At 32.9% G+C, this 21,526-nt stretch overlaps 2 protein-coding genes and 1 non-coding gene across 8 annotated transcripts; 1 reads left to right on the top strand and 2 right to left on the bottom strand.

Moving 5' to 3' along the window:
- Window positions 1-922: 922 nt before the first annotated feature.
- LOC7477786 (uncharacterized) lies at window positions 923-5,070 on the bottom strand. 6 transcript variants are annotated; one of them, XR_002981429.2, is made up of 4 exons: window positions 4,265-5,070; window positions 3,124-3,188; window positions 1,193-2,423; window positions 923-1,006 (listed from the first exon to the last, which is right to left on the bottom strand). XR_002981429.2 is itself a non-coding variant. In XM_024599639.2 (2 exons), the coding sequence occupies exon 1, from the start codon at window positions 5,046-5,048 to the stop codon at window positions 4,272-4,274; it is 777 nt and encodes a 258-aa protein (XP_024455407.1). In that variant the 5' UTR covers window positions 5,049-5,070; the 3' UTR covers window positions 3,165-3,183; window positions 4,265-4,271. The 6 variants fall into 6 exon arrangements, 1 of the variants encoding a protein (XP_024455407.1); XR_002981430.2 differs by having other exon boundaries at window positions 3,124-3,183; XR_002981428.2 differs by lacking the exon at window positions 3,124-3,188 and having other exon boundaries at window positions 933-1,006.
- A 75-nt stretch (window positions 5,071-5,145) lies between these two features.
- Window positions 5,146-5,219, top strand: TRNAT-AGU (transfer RNA threonine (anticodon AGU)). The gene has a single exon. It is a non-coding gene; the product is annotated as a tRNA-Thr (tRNA).
- A 1,288-nt stretch (window positions 5,220-6,507) lies between these two features.
- LOC7477785 (vacuolar-sorting receptor 6) lies at window positions 6,508-12,253 on the bottom strand. The gene is made up of 13 exons (XM_024589375.2): window positions 11,386-12,253; window positions 9,591-10,283; window positions 9,423-9,511; window positions 9,141-9,210; window positions 8,464-8,547; window positions 8,285-8,361; window positions 8,095-8,176; window positions 7,849-7,931; window positions 7,644-7,707; window positions 7,402-7,530; window positions 7,206-7,309; window positions 6,972-7,092; window positions 6,508-6,852 (listed from the first exon to the last, which is right to left on the bottom strand). The coding sequence occupies exons 1-12, from the start codon at window positions 11,705-11,707 to the stop codon at window positions 6,973-6,975; spliced, it is 1,917 nt and encodes a 638-aa protein (XP_024445143.2). The 5' UTR covers window positions 11,708-12,253; the 3' UTR covers window positions 6,508-6,852; window position 6,972.
- Window positions 12,254-21,526: the final 9,273 nt, after the last annotated feature.

Genomic DNA, 21,526 nt, shown 5'->3' with positions numbered 1-21,526 from the left:
CTTAGGCGGTACCTTTCCACGACGCTTCAACATTCCAAGCTCTGATAACGCCTGGCAAAGCATGATAAAGAAACATGTCAGGAAAAGAAGCAAGATTTAGTTCAAAAAAACTAGTTAAAGCTGTTAAATGTTGTTATTGTTTAGCCGTCACAGATGTGGTGATCAATCATCTCCTAAATAAAAATGTAATTCGGTTAAATGCTGGGCAAATAGAAGTGAAATGCCAAAGCTGATAAATGTGTCTTTAAAAATTCGCAAGAAAAACGGAAGAAGGCTACACATTATAGGACAGAAAACGAAGCTCGTTGGATGATATTTAATAATTCAACATAGTGAAAAGTAGCATATGCATATAACGACATTCTCTTACATATGTTAGCAATTGATCACCCCAACTAGCTTAGCATTAAGGCTTTTGTCGCTGTTAATGTTCCCGATTGATCAGCTCCAAAAGATGGATAAGGTTTTATCCGCAATTAGTTTGAAAGAAAGAAGTCTAATCAATCTATACCAAATCCCAATACTTGATCTGAGATTTTACTGCCATTTACGATGCAGTTTCAAGAAAGTCACACAATAAGGTGATAACTGATAAACAACATTCTTCACCCTCACGAGGTTATATCCTAAAAGACTAGTATAGAAGCCATAGATAATCATAAATCTATGTGACATCAAGAAACTGGTTTTCAGCGGCTCAGGATTTCAGTACGTGGTCAATGAAATCCCTTCGGATAAGAAATCAAATTTTTTCATATTTTTCAATATTTTTTCTCATCTTATTTTTAGAATTTTCATTTTTTTATATATTTTAATTTTTATTTAAAGTATAAGTTCATCTTATTAAAAGATATTTTAAAATTATAAAATATCCCTTCTATCAAAATGCTGCTTCTCTGGCACACTCACTCTTACACTAAGCATGTCATGCATCATTCTTGATTTTTTCAACTCATGTGAAATCATCATTCATCTTTTTACAACTTCATGGTCTTTCCTGTGATCCCTGAAAAAAAATTGATGTTTTATTTAGGAATATAGTGTAATAATTTATTAAGATTTTCACATGTATTGTATGATTTTTTCTGAATAACATGAAACAAAATATTACTACTAGTTTTAAAAATGCTATTTTAATCACCAAAAAAAAAACTGACATCAGCATAATTTATTCAAGTTTTATGGAAGTAACCTCGGTCAAATTTGTGTTCAGTTTTCGTTCATCGGCAAGTGAATGCAGTTGGATGAGTTGATATTCTAAAAAGCATTTATGAAGTTCCAAAAATTGTCTCATTTTGTAATTCAGAAACGAACGTTGTTTATTTACTTATCCAATCCTGCAATATGAATGTAAGAAAACGATATCGAACAGGTATTGAATGATCCTACCAAATGCTTGCCTTAGTAATAGCTCCTGCAAATTTAGGAAATGGAAGCTCAACCAATTGTTAGTTCAAATCTGAGCACAAACACAAACATTCTCACGAAATAGAGTGCTACTGTTGTGTACGAGACACGGAAGGACAGCAAATATTGTGCACCGCTTTTACTCCCAGATAGTAAGTAGTACACACATATCATTCCAAAATGTAATAAATAATAATAAACATGTAAAAGAAATAGTTGTTTAAACAAACTAATTGATCAGGCCAGTGAGAAAATAGGAATACAGGGCCTTTCAATCAGATACAAACTTGCCCCGGGCTGACAAATCATTTGGGCCATTTCTCATCTGCCAGAGTGATCAGACAGAACTAACAGACGCTTCGGCGTGTTATTCTTCCTTGGAATATGGTGAAAAGAATATAGAGAAGGAAAAAAATACAGCTCCTGAAGTCTTCTATGGTGATATGCTGAGGATATTTGACTGGAAAACATAACACAATTATCAGCTAGGCAAGGATCTCTCTTTTGCAGCATTTGTGCACTTAAGGAGAAATCCTTCACAAAAATGTTGCTAACTCCACATATAACTATTGTAGAAGAGGAACTAAAGTGGGTAAAATAGGAATAATTGAATCTGCAAGTTTACAAGGAAAGTAGCACGGATTAGATTAAAGTCTTCCAGATGATACACAAGTCCTAGACCCCCGAAAAAGAAGATACTCTGTACTCGAGTCAGAATGGTATGTGAGCTTTCCCTAATCTTAAAACATTGATATCACATCAATAACCATCCTATCATCTCCTATTCCCAATAAAATGGCAATATGTTTGCTTCCTTCAATCCTATATGATAGCTCCACAGTATTGTTGGAACAAACATCACAAGGATCAAAAACTTAAGAAAGAAACTGACAGAGAGAGAATCGGTGCCTTGATATTCCTGAATGGCAAAGCACAGCCTGCTCAAAAAAGATTTGACGGAGATAGAGAGTGGTCTCAGAAACTCATTGCGTCATCTATAAGGTAAAACCTCAAGACTGCCACACAGAAAAACAATTATGAGAGAGAGCTATACAGAATATAAAGAATATAAAGCTAAATTATAGTACAATATAACTGCATATGGTGGTCAAGGACATAGCAGTTATATAATGAGTCAAGAACTTACATGGAAAACATTATAAGCTGTTCAAGGCAGAAACAAAATATTTTTCAAAGCATGTGAGCGCTAAAGGAAGTAGCAGAAAAGAATGATCCAACTATAAGCAGAATGCAATGTTAGGAAAGTAACCACAACCATCAAGACTTTCTCAATTTCTGATTTCACTTCAACATTTATGCAGCAAGGCAAAATTGGACAACTTAAAAGAAATGGTCAAGCCAATATCCCTGTCTTTGGAGGTGGGGCATAGCAACACTACACTAACTATGGCGAGAGAAGAAAACTGCCTTAGAGATATGGAAAACGAAGAAGGGATTATAGTCATATTTTAAATAACTATAGCCAAAGTAGCAAAAGTGTTCTCAGAAAGCTCCAGATAAACCAATTTCTGTCCAAAATCACTCCAAAAATAGGATATTTGGCCAGGTTCCTTTGAGTAAAAGTCTGTTTGGAAAAGAAAAAAAAAGAGAGAGATTTAAGAGATGCTTTTTGGACACAAGAGCAAAGGAGAATAGACACTGAACTCTTCATAAAACAATTGTTTTAACTGGAAAAGTAGAGCAGAATGAACTCACTGCAGCATGACCACCTATCCACATGTATCAAAGGAAATTTTACCCTTTTGATATAGGAAGCTACTCTGCATGAAAGCATGAAATGTTTACCGAAGGATGATACAATCTAGCTGTGAAATGAAATTATGATAAGAAGAGGAAAAGACAGCATAACTATCTTCTAACAATGCTAAAACTATATTGGAGAAGGGAGGTATAATTTCAAGTATTTTGGATACAATTGATCAGGGTTGGGAATGGAAGGGAATGAACTTGCACTCACATCCTCACATCCCATCCTAATTTCGTGCCTCCCTTAGAGTGCACTTTAACCCCCCCCCCAGAATTTTTCCAGCATCAAAAACATTACACCACAGAACTAATTCATTTTATACAAAGGTTCAAGCAGGATGAAGGATCTTCTCTGGCTTCAGAAAATCAATCAAATGAAATGCAAACTTCAGCAGATGCATCAAAACAAACGAAAACCAGGTTAAGCTCATGGAATTGTGAATTCTTACTACATAACATATGGCTTTGATATTTTCAGCTGGATGCCGGTTTTAATAGCTTAATCCTCTCCATTAACTGGATGTTATATTCATCACTCGTTAGGTAAATTCTAGGCCAAATGTCCAAGTCTAGCAATCAGTAAAATTTAACATACATCTTCTTTAACCCACTGAGAGGAAACAATTAGAGCATAGCTCCCTTAGCAGATTACCAAAAATCCAGCTACTTTTCAGCACCACTGACTTTATTGTTCTGCACCAACAAGCCAGAAATGATTATACACCCCTTCCCCATCTTTTTTCCTTTTTTCAATCCTCTTCACTAATATCACTGCTCATTTCAATATAAAGACATTTTTTTTGCAGGATTATCTCATTGAATATTACCTCTCTCATTCTCTACGTACAGTGGAACGAGAGAGAGAGAATCAGTGACTGCAAACAGACAGCCAAATCCAATCATTGTTTAGTTCATATAAAATAGTCTTATATCTGGAATACAATTACAAAATGCCCATATCTTACACCCTATTTATTAACATTCAATAATTCACATCATAAAAAAATATAAAAATAATTAATCACACAAACTGAACCTCAATGAATCAGTTAAAGCAGTTCCATAGGGGAAAAAAATTGTTAAAGCATACCTGCTTCTTACTCAGACCAGTTCCTAATTAAAGAATCCAACAAGTCAATAACTTTCTTACCACCCTCACCACTAACATCCTCAAAACAATCACATAAAGCCTTATCTAACTCCACTGCCTCCTTCACCCTAGCCTCGCTCAACAAACTCCTATAGACCCTTTCCTTTAACCCACCAATAGGCAAAAACCCCACACTGACCATGTCTTTCAAAACCTTCAAACCCTCAAGAACCCAACCAATCTCACACAACCCATTAACCAAAACACAAAATACAATCTTTTCAACTTTACATGGAGAGCCAGGCCTAAGCATCCAATTGTACACTTTCAAGGCCTCTTTGGGTCTCTTCTTTTTTATATATGAAGTGATAAGCATGGTGTTCATAGGTGAAAGATGTGAATGTGCTTGTGGGGTGTGCCTAAGAATGGTGAGAAGTGACATGGGTTTGGTCATGTCTGGTTGGGAAGTGAGAGAGTGAGTGAGAATGGAAAAAGAAAGGGACTTTGGAGGTGGGTTAGCGAGGAGAGAGGTTGTGATTAATTGGATTGCGGTGGTTAAGTGGTTTAATAGACATAAACGTGGGATTAGAAGGTTGATTTTGGTTACTTCTTCTTGTGTCAATGTTGTTACTACTTCCGAATTGGTGGAGAGTTTTGGTATATCAATTGAAGAAGAAAACAATGCAAACAACTGGTGCGAGAAAGGAGAGATGGTAATGGATTTTGATGGATTGGAGAGGAAGAGGAATAGGAGGGGCTTGGCTTCCATTGATTTCATTTTCATCAATGGCGTTCCTTCTACCCAACTGCACCTGTTATATTTTGAATTGGTTTTTGTATGTTTGGTCTAAATTGTAATAATCAAGTTTAAGTATCAACCAGCTCTCGTAGCTCAGTTGGTTAGAGCACCCGTTTAGTAAGCGGGAGGTCTTGAGTTCGACTCTCAACGAGAGCATTTAAATAAGATTTTGTCACTTTTTTACTTTAACAATTGAATTTTCTGACACTTCAGTTAAATTTTAATCCTTCGTACCCATTTCTTACGGCATTATTTTTTATGCTTTTTTTTTAAAGTGAAATACAGTTTAAATGTTTAAACAAAGTAATTTTGGTGTATGGTTGGAGTTTTGCTATTATATTTTTAGAGATGATAATTTAAATAATTATAGTTAGAAAAATAAATTTAAATAAATCATTTTTAATTATGATTTATTGAAATAAAATATATGTTTGATTGAAATTATTATTGATAAAAAGTTTGTATATATTTGGTTAAAATGTTTTTATAAGTGTTTTCGCTAATAAAATTACTAAAATGTACACGTTAACAATATTATATTTGTTAATGATATTAGGGTGTATTGTATTTTAATTTTTTTTAAAAGTATTTTTAAAATATAAAAATAAACGGGGGTTTTAGTAGGTTTTTAGAGTGTAGTAGTAATTGTTTTTCAAAGTGTTTTTTATTTGAAAATATATTAAAATAATATTTTAAAAAAAATTATTTTTAACATCAGCATATCAAAATAATTTAAAAACATATAAAAAAATATTAATTTAAAATAAATAATTTTTTTTTTCAAAACCATTTTTAAACCAATCGTATTGAAACAATTAAATTTATAACCAGACAATGAAAAATTGTGGTCGATGAAAACCACAGCAGCCACCACTTCCACCACTCCCCTAGACATTCTCTTAAAAGAATATTTTTAGTCTCTTAAAAGAATATTTCTAGGTGTGGTTTTAAATAAGTAGATTTTAAAAAATATATTTAGGTAAAACTATTATAAAATGTTTTTTTTGTATGTAAAATTAAAAAAAAGAGCATATTTTCATCAATAAAAAAAAAAGTTATTTATCTTCTACAAAATTAAGATTTAAAATACAATTATGTATAGTTCTAATAAAAAAAATTAACTAATGAAATAATATTTTTATATTTTATAATTAAATAAAAAAACACAAGCTACCACAATAATAAAGTATCTTAAAGAGACTAAAAATATATGATTCCAGCAGCAGCAGCTGCTATTTCCTTAATTATATGGTTGTTTCTAAAATCATACAGTGATCTATAGGACTGATATATATATATATATATATATATATATATGTGGCTATTTTCAAAGAATAGTCACTCCTATTATTAGTAAATTTATAGACTACACTACAGACCTTTCTTTTACACAGTAACACAGTATCATCAAGTATGCTCTGCAGGTAGAAATTGTTGAAAAATGTTCTTAATAAACTGATTCAAAGCAGCATCATCCTTCCATCTCTTTATTCTCTTCATCGTACCTGTTTTTGTCACCTTCACGTGTCCTTATTTAATATTTGAAGCAACATCGATCTACATGATCTCAACTATTTCTATATACAGAAGGGAAAACTAAGAAGATTCTTCTATAAATGTTCTAAAAAATAGGTACTTCTCTAAACCGTATATAGCACAGGAACTGGACCTCTCTCTGTTGTGTATAAGAGCTGCCATTGGTCACGAAAATTTCCATTCAGCAGACACATGATCTCCGCTCCTCTAATGGAATCATTCTTTGCTGGACTGGATGCTTTAGTTCTTGCGTCTGCAAATAGAAAGCAACATGAGGTGTTAGGTTGCAGAAAAAGTCTGAGCACCGAAGTTAGACAAATGATAACGAAAAGGACTCTTTCTCTTTGAACCACAAAGAAAAGAACTCGTTACCTTACACAGTTGTGTCATGACGTCGTAATGGTTGGGATTGTGTTGGAGCTTCATTGTTCTGGTTGTTGTCAAGTGGCATGTATTGTGACATGATAGCCATGATCTCTGAGTCCATGTAAGACTGCAAGTGGAAAGAAAAAATGTTAATGATTACATCGTTGCTTGCAAGTAAAGATACTAATTAGTAACCCAAGATAGATAAAAAGCTGGTCCCTTGTATTCATTTAGACATACCCGAAGCCTGTATTTGTAGAATATATAACCAGCAATACCGGAACCAGTCACAACAGCTAGGATCACAAGGGTGAGGAACCATCCAAATTTGGATCCATTTCTTTCTGCAGAATTGAGAAACGAAGGTCAGAAAGTAATTGATGACAAGTATGCCTTCAGTTTTAATTAAACTTGTAGCATGGTATTGCTCTCTTACCAATACAAGCATCTTGTTCCTTTATATAAATGCGGTTCCCCTTACATTTGCACTCATATCCACCCCACTTGTTTTTGCAGGAGCAACCATCACATTGGCAAGAAGTGTGCGCCTTACATTCATCGATATCTGGTGCAAAGTAGAAAATGATTATTAGAGAAATATTTCACAAGAACAACAAAGTTGACGGAGAGGTAGACAGCGAAACTTTTCCAATAGTTACACTGATAGAAGAGAAGCACCTTCGCAATGATGGCCATCCCCCTGAAACCCTTGTGGACAGTGGCAACCTTTCAACTGGGACTCCTGCTCAGTATGGAAAGGAATTGTGTCAAGATGGAACGAACAAATTACGTTCAAGGGTAGTTATTAGATTTAGCAAAAATAACTGAAGCCGTAGGGAGGAGGATTAGTATAATAAGAAGATGAAAGATAATATCACTGAACTGAGCAAGCTGAGAAACTTAATCCATGTTTTGTTTCTGACCAGCATCCTCCATTTTGTACTGCACACCTTCCAGGTCCAATAGCTGCCAAAGAAATAAAGAGAGTAGCTTATGAATGAGAGTGATAGTCTATTTCACATAGGTACAAGGTTTTATAACACAAAAGAAGAAACAGAATATCCCTGTAATTGTTTGCAGGGACTGACTTCCAATCTCACTGGATGTGAAACCAAGTAAAAAAGCTTACGTTTACAAGACATGTAACCATCTCCTGCATACTGAACACCCTTCACAACTGGACACTGACACACCCTTCCCCTAAATGTGTCCTGAACAAATTCAAGATCCTACTATTAGTGAAAGAAAAAACAAAGAGAAAGCAACAAATTCTACGGGGAATCAATCAAAAAGCTCAAATTGGAATTCTTCTGTCTTGCCTTGCAAGCGGTTGTGTTAAATTGTTTGTCCTGCCAACACCCTCCGTTCCTTTCCAGACACTCGTTAGTCTCAAGCTCTGACAGTATAAATCAAGGCGAAAAGGAGAGTAAGATTATTCAGCAATTTAACCAAATGTGATGCACCAATCGTGAGCGTGAAAGTAAATATGCCCACCAACCTGAACTTAAACAAACTGGAGGATCAGTGGTCTCCTTAAATCCAGAACATAGCGCTTTCAGCACCGCAGCCCTCTCCAATTTTCCTTCAGAAAGAAAATTAAAATAAGAAATAAGGACACATAAAGCCATGATATACATACAACATCCAAGAAAAGGATCACAAAGATCACTGTCAAAGGTATCCAGTTCATAGAACAATTTGGCAAAAGTTGTGTGAAAATCAGGGAATATCAGAGCTCTCCTTTTAACTAGAATCAAAAGATTAATATATGGGAAAACAGCCATGAAATAAAAGAAAAAAGCTTGGGAAATGGAAGGTCATAACCAACCAAAACTAGAAAAGGAAATGCAGAAATCCAATACAAACGCTTCTAACAAAGAGCTGGAAAGGCATCTTATGATTGGCCTGTAGTCACTAGAGTGGCCAGAAATACATAATGCAGAGGTTAAAGAGAAATGGTATACAATTTAAAACCAAACAAATCATCAACCAGGATTTGGACTATGAGAAGTCAAATATAAGATCTCAATCCAAAATTGAAACAGTGAATCGCGTTCAGTGTTGAAACCCACTTGCTTACATGGTGAACCCAACTCCTCAACATGCTTAAGCACAATCTTACACTGCTTTAACAAAGATCATTCACACACTGTGACATGGTCAGTAAATACGAACCTCGATATTGAACATTATTAATCACCATTGTTGGCAAGATGGTAACGTCACCACGAGATCCTCGCCCTACCTAAATCCCACAAACCAGAATAAAACAATTGAGTTCACATAGTAACAGCCGAACTGTGTTATGTATGTACAGACACGGACACACACAGAAATATACAAAGACACAATTAAGGGCACTGTATTTCAATTTAGAAAAGAAATCTGCAGTATTGATATTTGAAGGCCTATTGGATGGAAGGAACAGCAAAGTGAAAACCAAATGAGAAGTATGACCTGCAATTCCTGCTCAGTTTTGAGCACCTCATTCTCCACATCAGCTTCAGGGTTACCCATGCATTTTTGGATCTTCTCAACAGGCAAATCTGCGTCCGTCGATTATAATCATTAGAGCACCAATTCAAACAGGATTCTGTATAAACAATAGTGTAGAATAGAACTCACCAAGTGATTTCAAAACATCTTCAGCACATTCTTTGCTATATCTCTTGTTCTTCATAGAGCACCTGATATGGAAATCTGTCACAAAATCCCACCAAACCCAAGACCTTCCGGTCTCATTGGCAACTCTATGGACACAAAGTTGCCTCAAGTTCTCAGAGACCACGTCCTTCCCCTGATATCCCACCCCCAAATCATGTTCTGGATCAGGAGCACAGTATCGCCCATGGTTTATGCACTGAGATTTGCATTGAGTGCTAAGAATGAAAGGCGGGGGACAAAACCAAGTAATATAATGTGGAGTGAACAGAGTGTAACCCCCCCTCTCGAGGATCTGAGCATGGCCTTTGAAATTCTTCACAAAATCCATCTGCTCATCACATCGAGCCCCACATTCATCATTGCTGTTTGTCCAAAGCTCATACTCAACTCTCTGATCAGGATGAGGCACTGACTCTCTCCAGTCCAATTTTACCACCACATATTCTTTATTTTTCAAGGCTTGTTTCAGGCTCTCTCCAAGTGACCTCTCTATCAGAGCTGATGGGATTCCAATCTTCTCTATATACCCGTCTGCGTCATTGCTTTGCTCAGGAGAATCCATAGTTATTAGAGGCTCATCTATGCTATCAGCCACTAACACTGCTGCAGCTCCGGCTTGTTGAGCATTCCATGCCTTCAAGGCAAAGTAGCATTCTACATTTCCAAGAAGGAAAACCGAAAGATCAACATATGATTTCATCAATTTAATAAATTACAAGAAAGCTCAATCCTCTTGGAATTACGCAGTACAGTGGGGTTGATTTAGCTTATCAGTCATTGAACTTTATGAATTCGAGTTTTTCAGAACTAATCACCACTGTTAAGCCTTACATAAGATCATCATCTACTAGTCTTAATCAATCATCAATTTATAAAACCAGGCCTAGAGAAAGCAAGAACAAAGAGAATAAAGGAAAAAAAGTAAAAATTTAACTAAACACAATTAATCTTTGTTCAATATGGTGACTAGAATATTTATCAAAACTCTGAAATGAATCAAAATACTCCTCTTTTTTATCTCACAGTTGATCCAGATCAAACAGCCAACCTATCGAACCTAGAAGTCAACAGAAAGCAACCCTTGCGTTAAAGCCAGAGAGCCAAGATGGAAGAGTAATGAATGTGAAATAGATTTTTGACAATAACTTTTACCGAATTCGAACAAAATCAAGTTCAATAACTTCTACCAAATTCAAACAAATGGAGAGAAGGAAGATATATAGAGAATTCACACCTTAAATCTATCATCCTCACCATAACTTTTACTAAATTCAAACAAATCAAGTTCAATAAGCAAACAACTAGACCCCAATCCATAACTAAAAAATGAATATGCCTTTGTAATCTATTAGAACAAAAAAAACACAAAAGACAACAACTAACCATCAACGCTAACTCCATAATTAGTGATCCGTCAATCAAATTCCCAACAAACGAATCTCATTAAGCAAATAAGAAAGTTGAAGAGAAAGAGAGAGAGAGAGAGAGTTGTTTGTGAGAGCAAAATCAAACAAAACCCGTTTTAGACGAGGTTTATTAGCTACTCTATAACAGAGTTGATCAAATTGTTAACAAACAAGTTAGCAAATCAATAATAAAAAAAAAAAAAGATGTAGTGTAAACAGAGTGGAGTCAAAGTCCAAGAAACACCATGAATCAAGTTCTCGACAAAGAAATAAACTTCACTTGGACTTAATATCATTAATCTATCAAAACACAACAGGCAAGAGAATAATTGTGAGTAAACTATTTATACCTCCACGATCAAGAAGTAGAATAGTTGGGCGAGAGCCTTTAGACTTGAAGGGCTTATCACCATCAAAAGGCTGACAACCATTAGCTCCTTTATCTGGATACATAACAGAACCAGCCAAGTAGCCACCATAATCTGGAATACCAAAGTTACCTATTGCACTGTCATGTTTTGATCTCAAACTCATGGGAGACAACACTCTTAGGCTACTCTTCTCGACCACAAAATGACCAAACACATAACACTTCCCTAGAAATGTTAGTACAAGTAACAAAGACGCAAGTTTCTTTAGAGAAGCAGCCATGCAAGTGACCATCAGTACCATGATGATTAAGGAAGAATATATATTCGTACAAGACTAGCTACGAGCTGGTTTATGAATTCTTGTCGAGAACAAGGAGAAGCAGAGAGAAATATTGGATAAAAGAAAGAAAGAGAGGGGGGGGGGGGGGGGGGGCAGGTGGGGGGGAATGGCTAGGGAGGACGTTTGGTGTGAGCGAGAGTGGACTTTACAATGGTCTTTTCAGGTGGAGAGTTTACAAGTAATATAGTTTTCAGTTTGGTGTTAGAATCATAAATCTCTTGCTAACTTAAATAATAACGTGTATTTTAGAGAGGACGAGAGACATTTATTGGAGAATTGAAGGGAACGTTTACTTTTAGCTTGAAGTCTTTGTATATCCCATGGAAATGAAAATAATTCTAACGTAAAGAGAACGGCATGAGAGTGGAAGGAAGGGGGAGGGGAGGGGGGGAGTAAAAGTGGGGCTGGGGGCGGACGGAGTCAGTAGAACTACCGAACCTTTTTCTATAGGGTGCAACTACTTGGAACTTGAGAGTGAGAGTGATTGGAGAAGCGTAAGGGATTGGAGATGGAGACATGTTGAAAGGTAGTATATATTATTTATTATTATTTGAAGAGGAAATTAATGTTGTTGTTTATTCTTTTAGTAGTTGGATTGATTTCTTCAATTGTAAGCAAAGTGGGATTTTTTAGCAATTTGCTATTAGTAATATTTATTTACGCACCAAAAATGAGTTGGTGCTATTTTGGTGGAGATTTCTACACAGGCAGCAAGAAGAGGGGAATTTTAAAAAATAAATAGAGAGAGAAGTAGAAATAATATAAGATGATCATATTTATAAGAAAAAAAAAACAAGCAAAAAAAAATAATGTCAACCCATGTAAACCCATTAAGTTAGTGACCCGAGTCATTTAACCAGAAGCAACAAATTTAAAAAAATATTGAAACTCAATTCTCAACAAACCAAATATTAAAAGATGAAATTGAAAAAATAAAATATAACATACAAAAAGATAAAGAAAAATAGCAATTATAAACAAAAAAAAAAATACTTGAGTCTGCTTGGGTCAAGATGTGGGTGGGGTGTTGGGGCTTTAAAATTTGAGTGTATTTTGAGCTATTTATTTTTATGTTTTAAAAAGATTTTTGAAAAAAAAATTAAAAAAAATTATTTTTTTACTGTAAATTAAAAAATTCTTGGTATTTTCATATCATTTTGATATACCGATATTAAAATTGATTTTTTAATAATAATAAAAATATTATTTTGATGTATTTTAAAGCAAAAAACACTTTGAAAAACAGTAATTATCACTTATCACCTTCTCAAACAACATTTTATTCATATGCCCCCGCAGATGCAGATGTTGGTAGGTTTTCAAAATATATTTTTATTAATTTTATATGTTACAAAGGATATCTTGTAAAAAAAATAAAAATAAAAAGCAGTAATGTTTGAGATTATCATAGTGGTTGCTTTTAAAAATATTTTTTTTCTTGAAAATACATTAAAATAATATTTTTAAAATATATATTTTTGACATCAGCACATATATAAAATCATTAAAAAACATTAATTTAAAAAAATTAAAATGTTTTTTAAACACAAAAACAAAGATAATCTCAATATATTATCAAGGGTGGTTTCAGGCTAGGATAGGTCTATTATTATGGATATCAAGGGTGTTAAAAGGTTGTTGTTGGAGGGTGGTTTTTAGCGGGTTGTTGATGGCTTGGGTATTTTGGTTGTTATTCAAGATGATTTTGATTTGGTTTGTTGAGTGCTTTGTTATGGGTTTGTTTTGGTGGTTGGCGGTTGATGTTTTGGATGTTATGGGTCTGCTTAGTAGCTTTGGATCCAGCTGCCTAATAGGACCCAATAGCGTTGGGTCCAGCTATCTAATAGAATCCAATAGCGTTGGGTCCTTTTACCTGGCCAGATCCAGCAGCTTATAGAAGAAAACTTGGGTTTGCTGCCCAACCACACTCAATATCCTTGGGTCTGGAGGGAATGTCAGACCCAAAAATATTAGGTCTCGCTATTCAGCCAGACCCAAAAGCATTGAGTGACGGCCAAGCTAGGCCCGTCATCACTTTTTTACTAAAAATCAGTAAAGACAACGCCTCCTAATGCTATGGTGTCTTTCACAATGCAAACACTGTATGTTTACAATATGATCCACAGTACAAACAATATGTGTATACAATACCCGCACAGTGTTCTCCCTTATGTCTTGTTGCAGAGCCAAACTCAATATCCTGAGCCTGGCTATGAACCAAACCCGGTAACATTTTTTGACTAAAAAACAACAAAGATCACATGGCACTATAATATCGTTTATAGTGTAAATGTTCTATATCTATAGTGTGATCCACAATATAATTAGTTTATGTCCACAATACATGCATAATATTTTTGTCATGCCTTTTAAAATATAGCATAATGTATATAAAAAATATTATTGTTCTTCTATAATCCGATTATTACAGTAGAAAAAATTGAAAACTTCAAATTCCAACGTCATTGGAACAAGCAACATATATTTAATGGGTTTATTATTTAAAGTTTAAACATCCAGATTTTACATGAAGAACAGTGCAACTGTTTTCCCATTAAAAAAGTTAACAACAAGTGCAACTTTAAATAAATTAGAAGTAGAAGTTTGGGTGATATTTTATTATCTTATTACTTCAACCCACTTGGGTGGTTTAATAAACATGGAGGAATAGTTTTTTTATTTATTTATTGTGAAGGTATATTTATATAGCTTTTGTGTTAATTATGACCAAGTTTTATTCCTTGAGAGGGTTTAAAAAATACATTTTACATCAATAGATCTGGTATATTCATAAAAAGTTAATAAATTCTCCTGAGTTTTAATCTTTACATTTAAATTTAAGAAATTGAGCAGATTCTTACACCAATCTCCTAGAACTAGGAGGATAAGGTATAGAATGAAATTGAATTTTAATATTCCAATTTTAAATGATAAAATATATAAAAAATTCAATTATTAAAAGGATTGTTAAATACATTTATCTTGTTTTATTTATTAAGAGTAGAATAGTATTTTTATCTTAACCTATATATAAATTCTTTGTATTTAGATGAAATCATGTATTTTTATAAATTAATTAAGAAGAATTATAGTCTTTTTTTCATGTTAATTGAATTGTTTTAATAAAAATAACAAAATTGCCCCATTTTATTTTTTCAATGAAAGGATAACAAACCAACCATTCTCTTCTTTCCTTATTCTTCAGAACTCTTATATATATGGGGGAGAGAGAGAGAGAGAGAGAGAGAGAGAGAGAGAGAGAGAGAGAGAGACTAAATCGTTCAAATGAATTGAAAGAAAGGAATGGCGGAGAAGTACAAAAAACACGGTCGCTATCTAATTTTCTTTCTTTCCCTTTTTTTTCACTTATATTAACGCAAATTTAGCTTATCACTAGGTCGAGGTATGCGCTTTGCTACAGGTAATATCAGAACTCAGCTACTATATTAAAAAAAAAAATGAGTATCATTTTTATTTTTATTTTTATTTTTATTTTTATTTTTATTTTTGAATGCAATAAAATATTTGTAATAAAAATTAAAACTTATTCAGTGTATCAAATAAAATTAATCAACCATAAAAAAGATAAGAAAAAAAAAACCAATTAACATTAAAAGCAGAGCTCAGAACACTGCACACACCATCATAAAAGGAAGTGGCCGCCAAGATAAATTCAACCACATCAAGAAAGCTAGTCATTAACAGCCAAACGAACTTGCACGCACCGGCCAAATATTGTGAAGTATACATGCCTCATCTACTTTTCTTTTCTTAATATTTTTTATTTATTAAAATAAACAATTATCCCTGAGGTTGCATAAATATTACACAAAAAAAGGGATAAGATTGACAAAATAGCTATTGGATGATGTTTATAATTTTTTTTGTTTTTCAATGGAACAATCATTATTTTATTGTGCAAATAAAACTAAAAATGACAAAAATAACCTTGAATGAAAGATTAATATTCTTCACTTTTAAAAATAATTCAATAATTACATCGTGTTAAAAAAATAAAAAAGATTTAGTTATTCTCAATCAATTTCTTAATAACTAATGAAACACATGCAAAGATTATAATGCCCCTAAAGCAAGTTCATCGATTTTTCATTAGAAGAGTAAAAACATTCTTACATTAATTGCAGAGGAGGTGAATACTAAATTAAATCTATAACTATAGTGATTTTGCTTTTCGTTTTAGTTGTTCTGTTATTTCTGTTCGTATAATATGTGTGTGTGTGTTGTGTGTCTTATTTACTTAAATTCATTTCACGGTACTATTCTAATCACTATATATAGTTATATAATTTAACGAATATGTGATAACTTATTGTATAATTTAATTTTCTCGGAGTCAATATTTTAGATTTCTTCAACTGCTACAGCTTAATTATACATGTCAAATCTCAGATTATATATATATATATAAAAGATTTGAGTTTAGAGAGTCAAGAAAATAATTTTTTTTTATATAATCTGGGGTGTTCGGACCAGTTTACGCGCATCACAACTAATCCTCGGATCTACTAAACACCCTACAAATCCAGTAGACAAGTAAGGTATCGCGGGGATGCAAATAAAGAATCAAATCCAAGTATAAAAAAAAAAAAAAAAAAAAAAAGTCCCTGTTATAATGACTAGACCACGATATCAAGTACGAAAATAAAATATTTTGAAAATAAATAACATGTATAGATGATGAATTGACTGGAGATGTCCCGAGCCAACGAAGTCCTTTTCTCGGATGGTCAAGCCTCAAGGCAGCAGAAAAAAGATGGGAGTAATACAGCCCGCCTTACAAGGCAAGTTGAGTGTCTCAAGGGTTAGCTAAGCATCAAGAAAAATCAAAACACCAGTCAACCAGGCAATCTAGGCTGTTCAATATTAAATTATATCACTACATTTTTTCACTATTTCTCAATAAAATAACAATTATACAATTTTTCGTACTCTTAAAACCCTCGTCGTTACTCTTAGCATCATATAGCATACTAATAATTCATTATTATAACAAGATCGACCCGTTTATTATTGTTATGTATATTGTCATGTGATGTCCTCATTTTATTATTATTACAGAGAAGGGAGGGTCCATTGTCGCGGCCTGCTTCTATTTTATTTTTTCTATTTATTACAACGCTCCACACCGTGTAATTTTATATTTAAAATTATAATTAGATATATATTTTATTTGAAAAATACATCAAATTAATATATTTTTTTAATAATTTTAGTATGTTGATGTTAAAAATAAAATAATTTCTTTAATTGTATAAAATAGTTATTTTTATTGTAATCTCATTTAATTCGTAAGTCTTACAAGGATCTATTCAATTTAGGAATCCTATTGCTCATTAAATTTTATTATCCATGTAACTTTCAATAAAAAGAAAAAAAAAACTTACTGCATGAATTTTAGAATTTGAACCAGTACAAACAGAGTATTTTTCAGAACAGAACCGCGTCCAATAGAACGAGAGTGACGTGTCTATCCAGATAAGGACAATTATGGAATGCGAAGTATTCTTGAAAGGAAGCGTAAAGGAGAACAGATTCTCTTGACTTGGCTCGGACAAGGTAGAGTAGCTCTCGTTTTCTCGCTTTCGGGGGCGGCGGAGACTTTTCAATCTATTTATTAAACTTTCCATTCGTAAATAATTTGTTTTTGCTTTGGTAGTTGATAAGCTTAAAATTTATCTTATCTTTGGTATGTTAAATATTATTTTTCGTGCTGAATCTCGTTTATTTTTTTTATATAGATTTAGTTTTTTTTTATTTATTTTATTTGAAATAATTTATAAAATTAAACTTTTTTTTAATTTTATTTTTTTTAATTTTTTTATCTATCAAATTTGATTTTTATTGTTATATATTTTATTGTGAATCATTTTATTAATTGAATTTATTTTTTAATTTTATCCATCGGTATTTAATTTTATTTTATTTTTATATTAAATTTGATCTTTATTTCTTAATTACTATTTGTTTTACTTTGGCAGATTTTTTAGATTTAAATATTTTTTTCTATTTTTTTATTTAATATTTAATTGATTGGAAAATGAGCTTCTTGGTTGAACACAAGTCTAGGATTTTACGAGTTGCGAGTTTGAAAGATTAACCCCAAGTTTAGGACATTCGTTTGGGGTTACTAGGTTTTTATTTTTTATTTTTTTAAACTCGTGTTTTTTCAATTTCATCCTTCAACATTTATTTAATTGGAGATTAACTCCTTTATTTTTTTTTCTTTCCATAGGATTTTTATTAATTTAAAAAAAAGCTTGGAGTTATCTTTAGTGTTTTTTTATTGTCGTTCTTTGTTAAATTTAGCTATTTAAAAGAATTTTTTTTAATAAAATTAAATTAATTGATTAAATATAAGTATGAGATGCTTACTTCGTAATATTTTGTTTGGTTTGCTTTCCGGGTTGTTGCTCTTACAGCACGTACGACCTCTTTCAATGTCATTGTACAACCTTTCATAATGATGTTAGAACCATCTCGATAAACTTTTTCTAGTGGTGGGGCTGTTCATGGTGGACCAAGAGTAAATCTCCAACAAACTTTTCTTTCTTTCCTTGTAAATTATTGCTAATTTTCTTTTTTTATTTATTATTAATATTTTTAAAAAAAATGTTGTTAAATCAATTGATCATATTAACCCAAACAAGTGAATGGCCATGTTTCAGATATTTTTACTTTTAAAAAAATATTGGTATCACTTTAGCATATATTTTTTACAATGAAAAAAATTTAAGTCTGCCCGTAGCATAGCACGGCCCCTGTATAGTCCAACGCTATGACACAACGAAGGATATAATTGCCATAATAAAAAAGAGTTAATAGGTACTGTGCCACCTTCCAAATCGGTAGAAGCTGAAACAACATATGTATAACATGTGTACATATACAAAAATATATTAATATAATAATGCAGTCACTCCAGTTCGTAGTGGAGTTGCGGTTGCTTTTTAAAATACTTTTTACTCATAAATGTATTAAAATAATATTTTTTATATATTTTTAAAAAATCATTTTTGATATCAGTACATCAAAATGATCTAAAATCACTAAAAAAATTATTAATTTGAAATAAAAAAAAATAAAAAATTTTAATTTTTTAAAATGTTTTTAAAATGCAAAAACAAACAGTAATAACAATCCTAATATACACTAACATGGATATTCACGTCCTAATATTTTTAAAAACCTAGCATATTAATATCCCCAGGATAAAAGTAAAAAAAAAAAAAAACCCTAACATATGATATATTTATGTTGACTATAGCCGTTTAAATGATTTTGGTTTGCCTGCTAGACTCCTGTACTTTATTTATTATGTCTTGTATTTACTGGTCAAGATACAAATTCATTGGCCACAGAGACCCACAATTCCAATCTGGTGATATGATCGGTTAAGTCATGCCGGATTTTCTTAAAATACCGACAAGAAATTTACACTAACAAAATCAAGATAAGCTTATTTTATTCCACTAGTTTAAACGCAGGCTACATCACGCCTTACTTAACCAACAGTTGACTTTGATGAATTTAATGTATAATTTAACAGAAAATTCTAATATTTTTTTTTTGTTTTTGAAAGATCCAAGGAGAAAGCCACAAGGGAGGTGTTATTCAGGAATGGTGTTAAGTGTCCTACAGAAGGAGAAATGACCCATCCCTTTTTTTCATCTTCATGTTATCAAGCTATGAGACTGGAGATAGCTTTACGATGCCAAGATTGAATGTGATATATTGAATCGAATTCTCCTCCTTGTTTGTGTTACTTTAAGGAACTATGCCAAATAACTTGAGAGAGACAAGAAGGTCAAGAAATCAACTTGCTCAGGAAATTTGCTGATATACAGCCCATGCGGCCATGCCCCGAAGCTAAATCTTTCAGAATGTTGAGAAAAGAATGAGCCCAGAGTAGGTCCATTTCCCTTGTGGGAAAAGTCCAGGATGTGTTCGCAAATGCAGAAAAACCCAACCCTGCTCAATAACTTAAGTTACTTAACTCTATGCTGCGGGCTGCCTAAACCCAAAGAAAAAAAATCCTGAGACCCGTGTTCTTTTTGGTCCATCATTCTTACGTTGTCCTCAGGTTCGAACATTCCATGAGTACATAACAGTCAACAGAGTTCATAAAATGCTAAGAAGAACTGGACGAGTAGTTTTTGTAAGAAATATGCCCCTCCATTTTCTCTGTCAGCAGTGATTCAGGAATCAAATATGACAGCAGATGGAACTGCGCGAGACCCTTCATTTCTCGTGTTCCATACATGATATGAACGCATTCAACAATCGACGATCCTTGCGTTCAATTGAGCTAGCAGACCATTTATGAGATGATTCGTACAATTGAACCCCCTTCACTGTTGGAAAATTGGAAATTTTTACCGAAATTGTGATTGAGATTTTGAATATAACACTTTTAAGTAACGTTTTGGATTGGAAAGAACTAAAAAGAGAACAGGTTTACAAAAACTCGGTGGATATCATGGCACACGGCCTCTAATATCAGCACCTTCCAAATGACAACAAAATCTTGAAGACACGATTATCAAAATGTTATACAGCAGCCTCAAACATACAAAACTTGGACAACTGAGAAGAAAATGTCAATAGCATAATCAGTTTTTGCAGTTAAATATTTCCCCTCCTGATCCTCCCCTTTCCACCGCTCTTCCTTTTTGCCAGACTCGACTTCTTTTTTAGCTTCTTCCCTATTGGCTTCAACGACCTCTTGGTTTGATTTTCACCATCCATTTCCATATCCGTTGCAGGGCCAAACCATGATCAAAGTCATTATATTTGAAATTTGTACGTACTACCAGAAAATATATCTAGTCAGTGACTTGTTGTAACTTTTAAAATTTGACAGATGATATATCAATCTACTGCTGGTTGTAATAAAACTTGAAAAAGAGCAAAAAGAATGAAGAATCACAACCATGAGAAACTAGAAAATCTGTGAGATCATCAATTGACTTTTAGAACAAAGGTGTCAATTCTAATATTGGTAAAAAAAATCTACTTATATGCGAAAAAAGTGTAATTTAATAATCACAGAAATTGTCAGTGAAATCATGCTTATGGTAATTATATGGCACAATTGTATCCATCTGCTTCTCAAAAGATCTACATAAATTAAAAAACAAGATTTTATTTATTCATGCAGCCCAGCAGATCAACTGATCTGACAACTAGAAGCTTGGCCCAACCCAGGTTTCACTTCAAATCAGCCTCCTTTTTTTAACCAAAAGGATGCTGTTTCGGATTTTCTGGGTTCCCCCCCCCCCCCCTAAATGACACCATTTCGGTTTAAAATCTGAAAGAGACTCGGAATAGTGGTGTCGACATATCAGGATGGTCATCAAGGCCTGTAAAAGCCAATTACGATGGGGACCTTTTGCACTGAAATTATCTTAGTCGCTTTCTCAACACCTTCACAAGGAGAAAAACAAAAACAAAAAACTCCTAAATCAACAACCAAAACATGTGAAAGATATAGTAAAAAATGTTCCAACCCTAATTGATGATGTAATGATTAAGCTTGGAAACACTTCGGACGCTCTAATTCTATATAAATAATGTTTGGTAGTATGGTAAGTGATTTGTGTTTAAAAATATATTAAAATAATATTTTTTATTTTTTAAAATTTATTTTTAATATCAATATATTAAAACAATTAAAAATAATAATACTACCACAAAAACTATAGTCCTATGAAGACAATCGTCTTCATAAGTTTACTATAAAAAATATATGTATACCCATCT

Source organism: Populus trichocarpa, chromosome 1, assembly GCF_000002775.5.
Source record: "Populus trichocarpa isolate Nisqually-1 chromosome 1, P.trichocarpa_v4.1, whole genome shotgun sequence".
NCBI classification, from domain to species: domain Eukaryota; kingdom Viridiplantae; phylum Streptophyta; class Magnoliopsida; order Malpighiales; family Salicaceae; genus Populus; species Populus trichocarpa.
The sequence above is the reverse complement of the archived record's forward strand: the minus strand, read 5'-3'. Positions and strand labels throughout refer to the sequence as shown.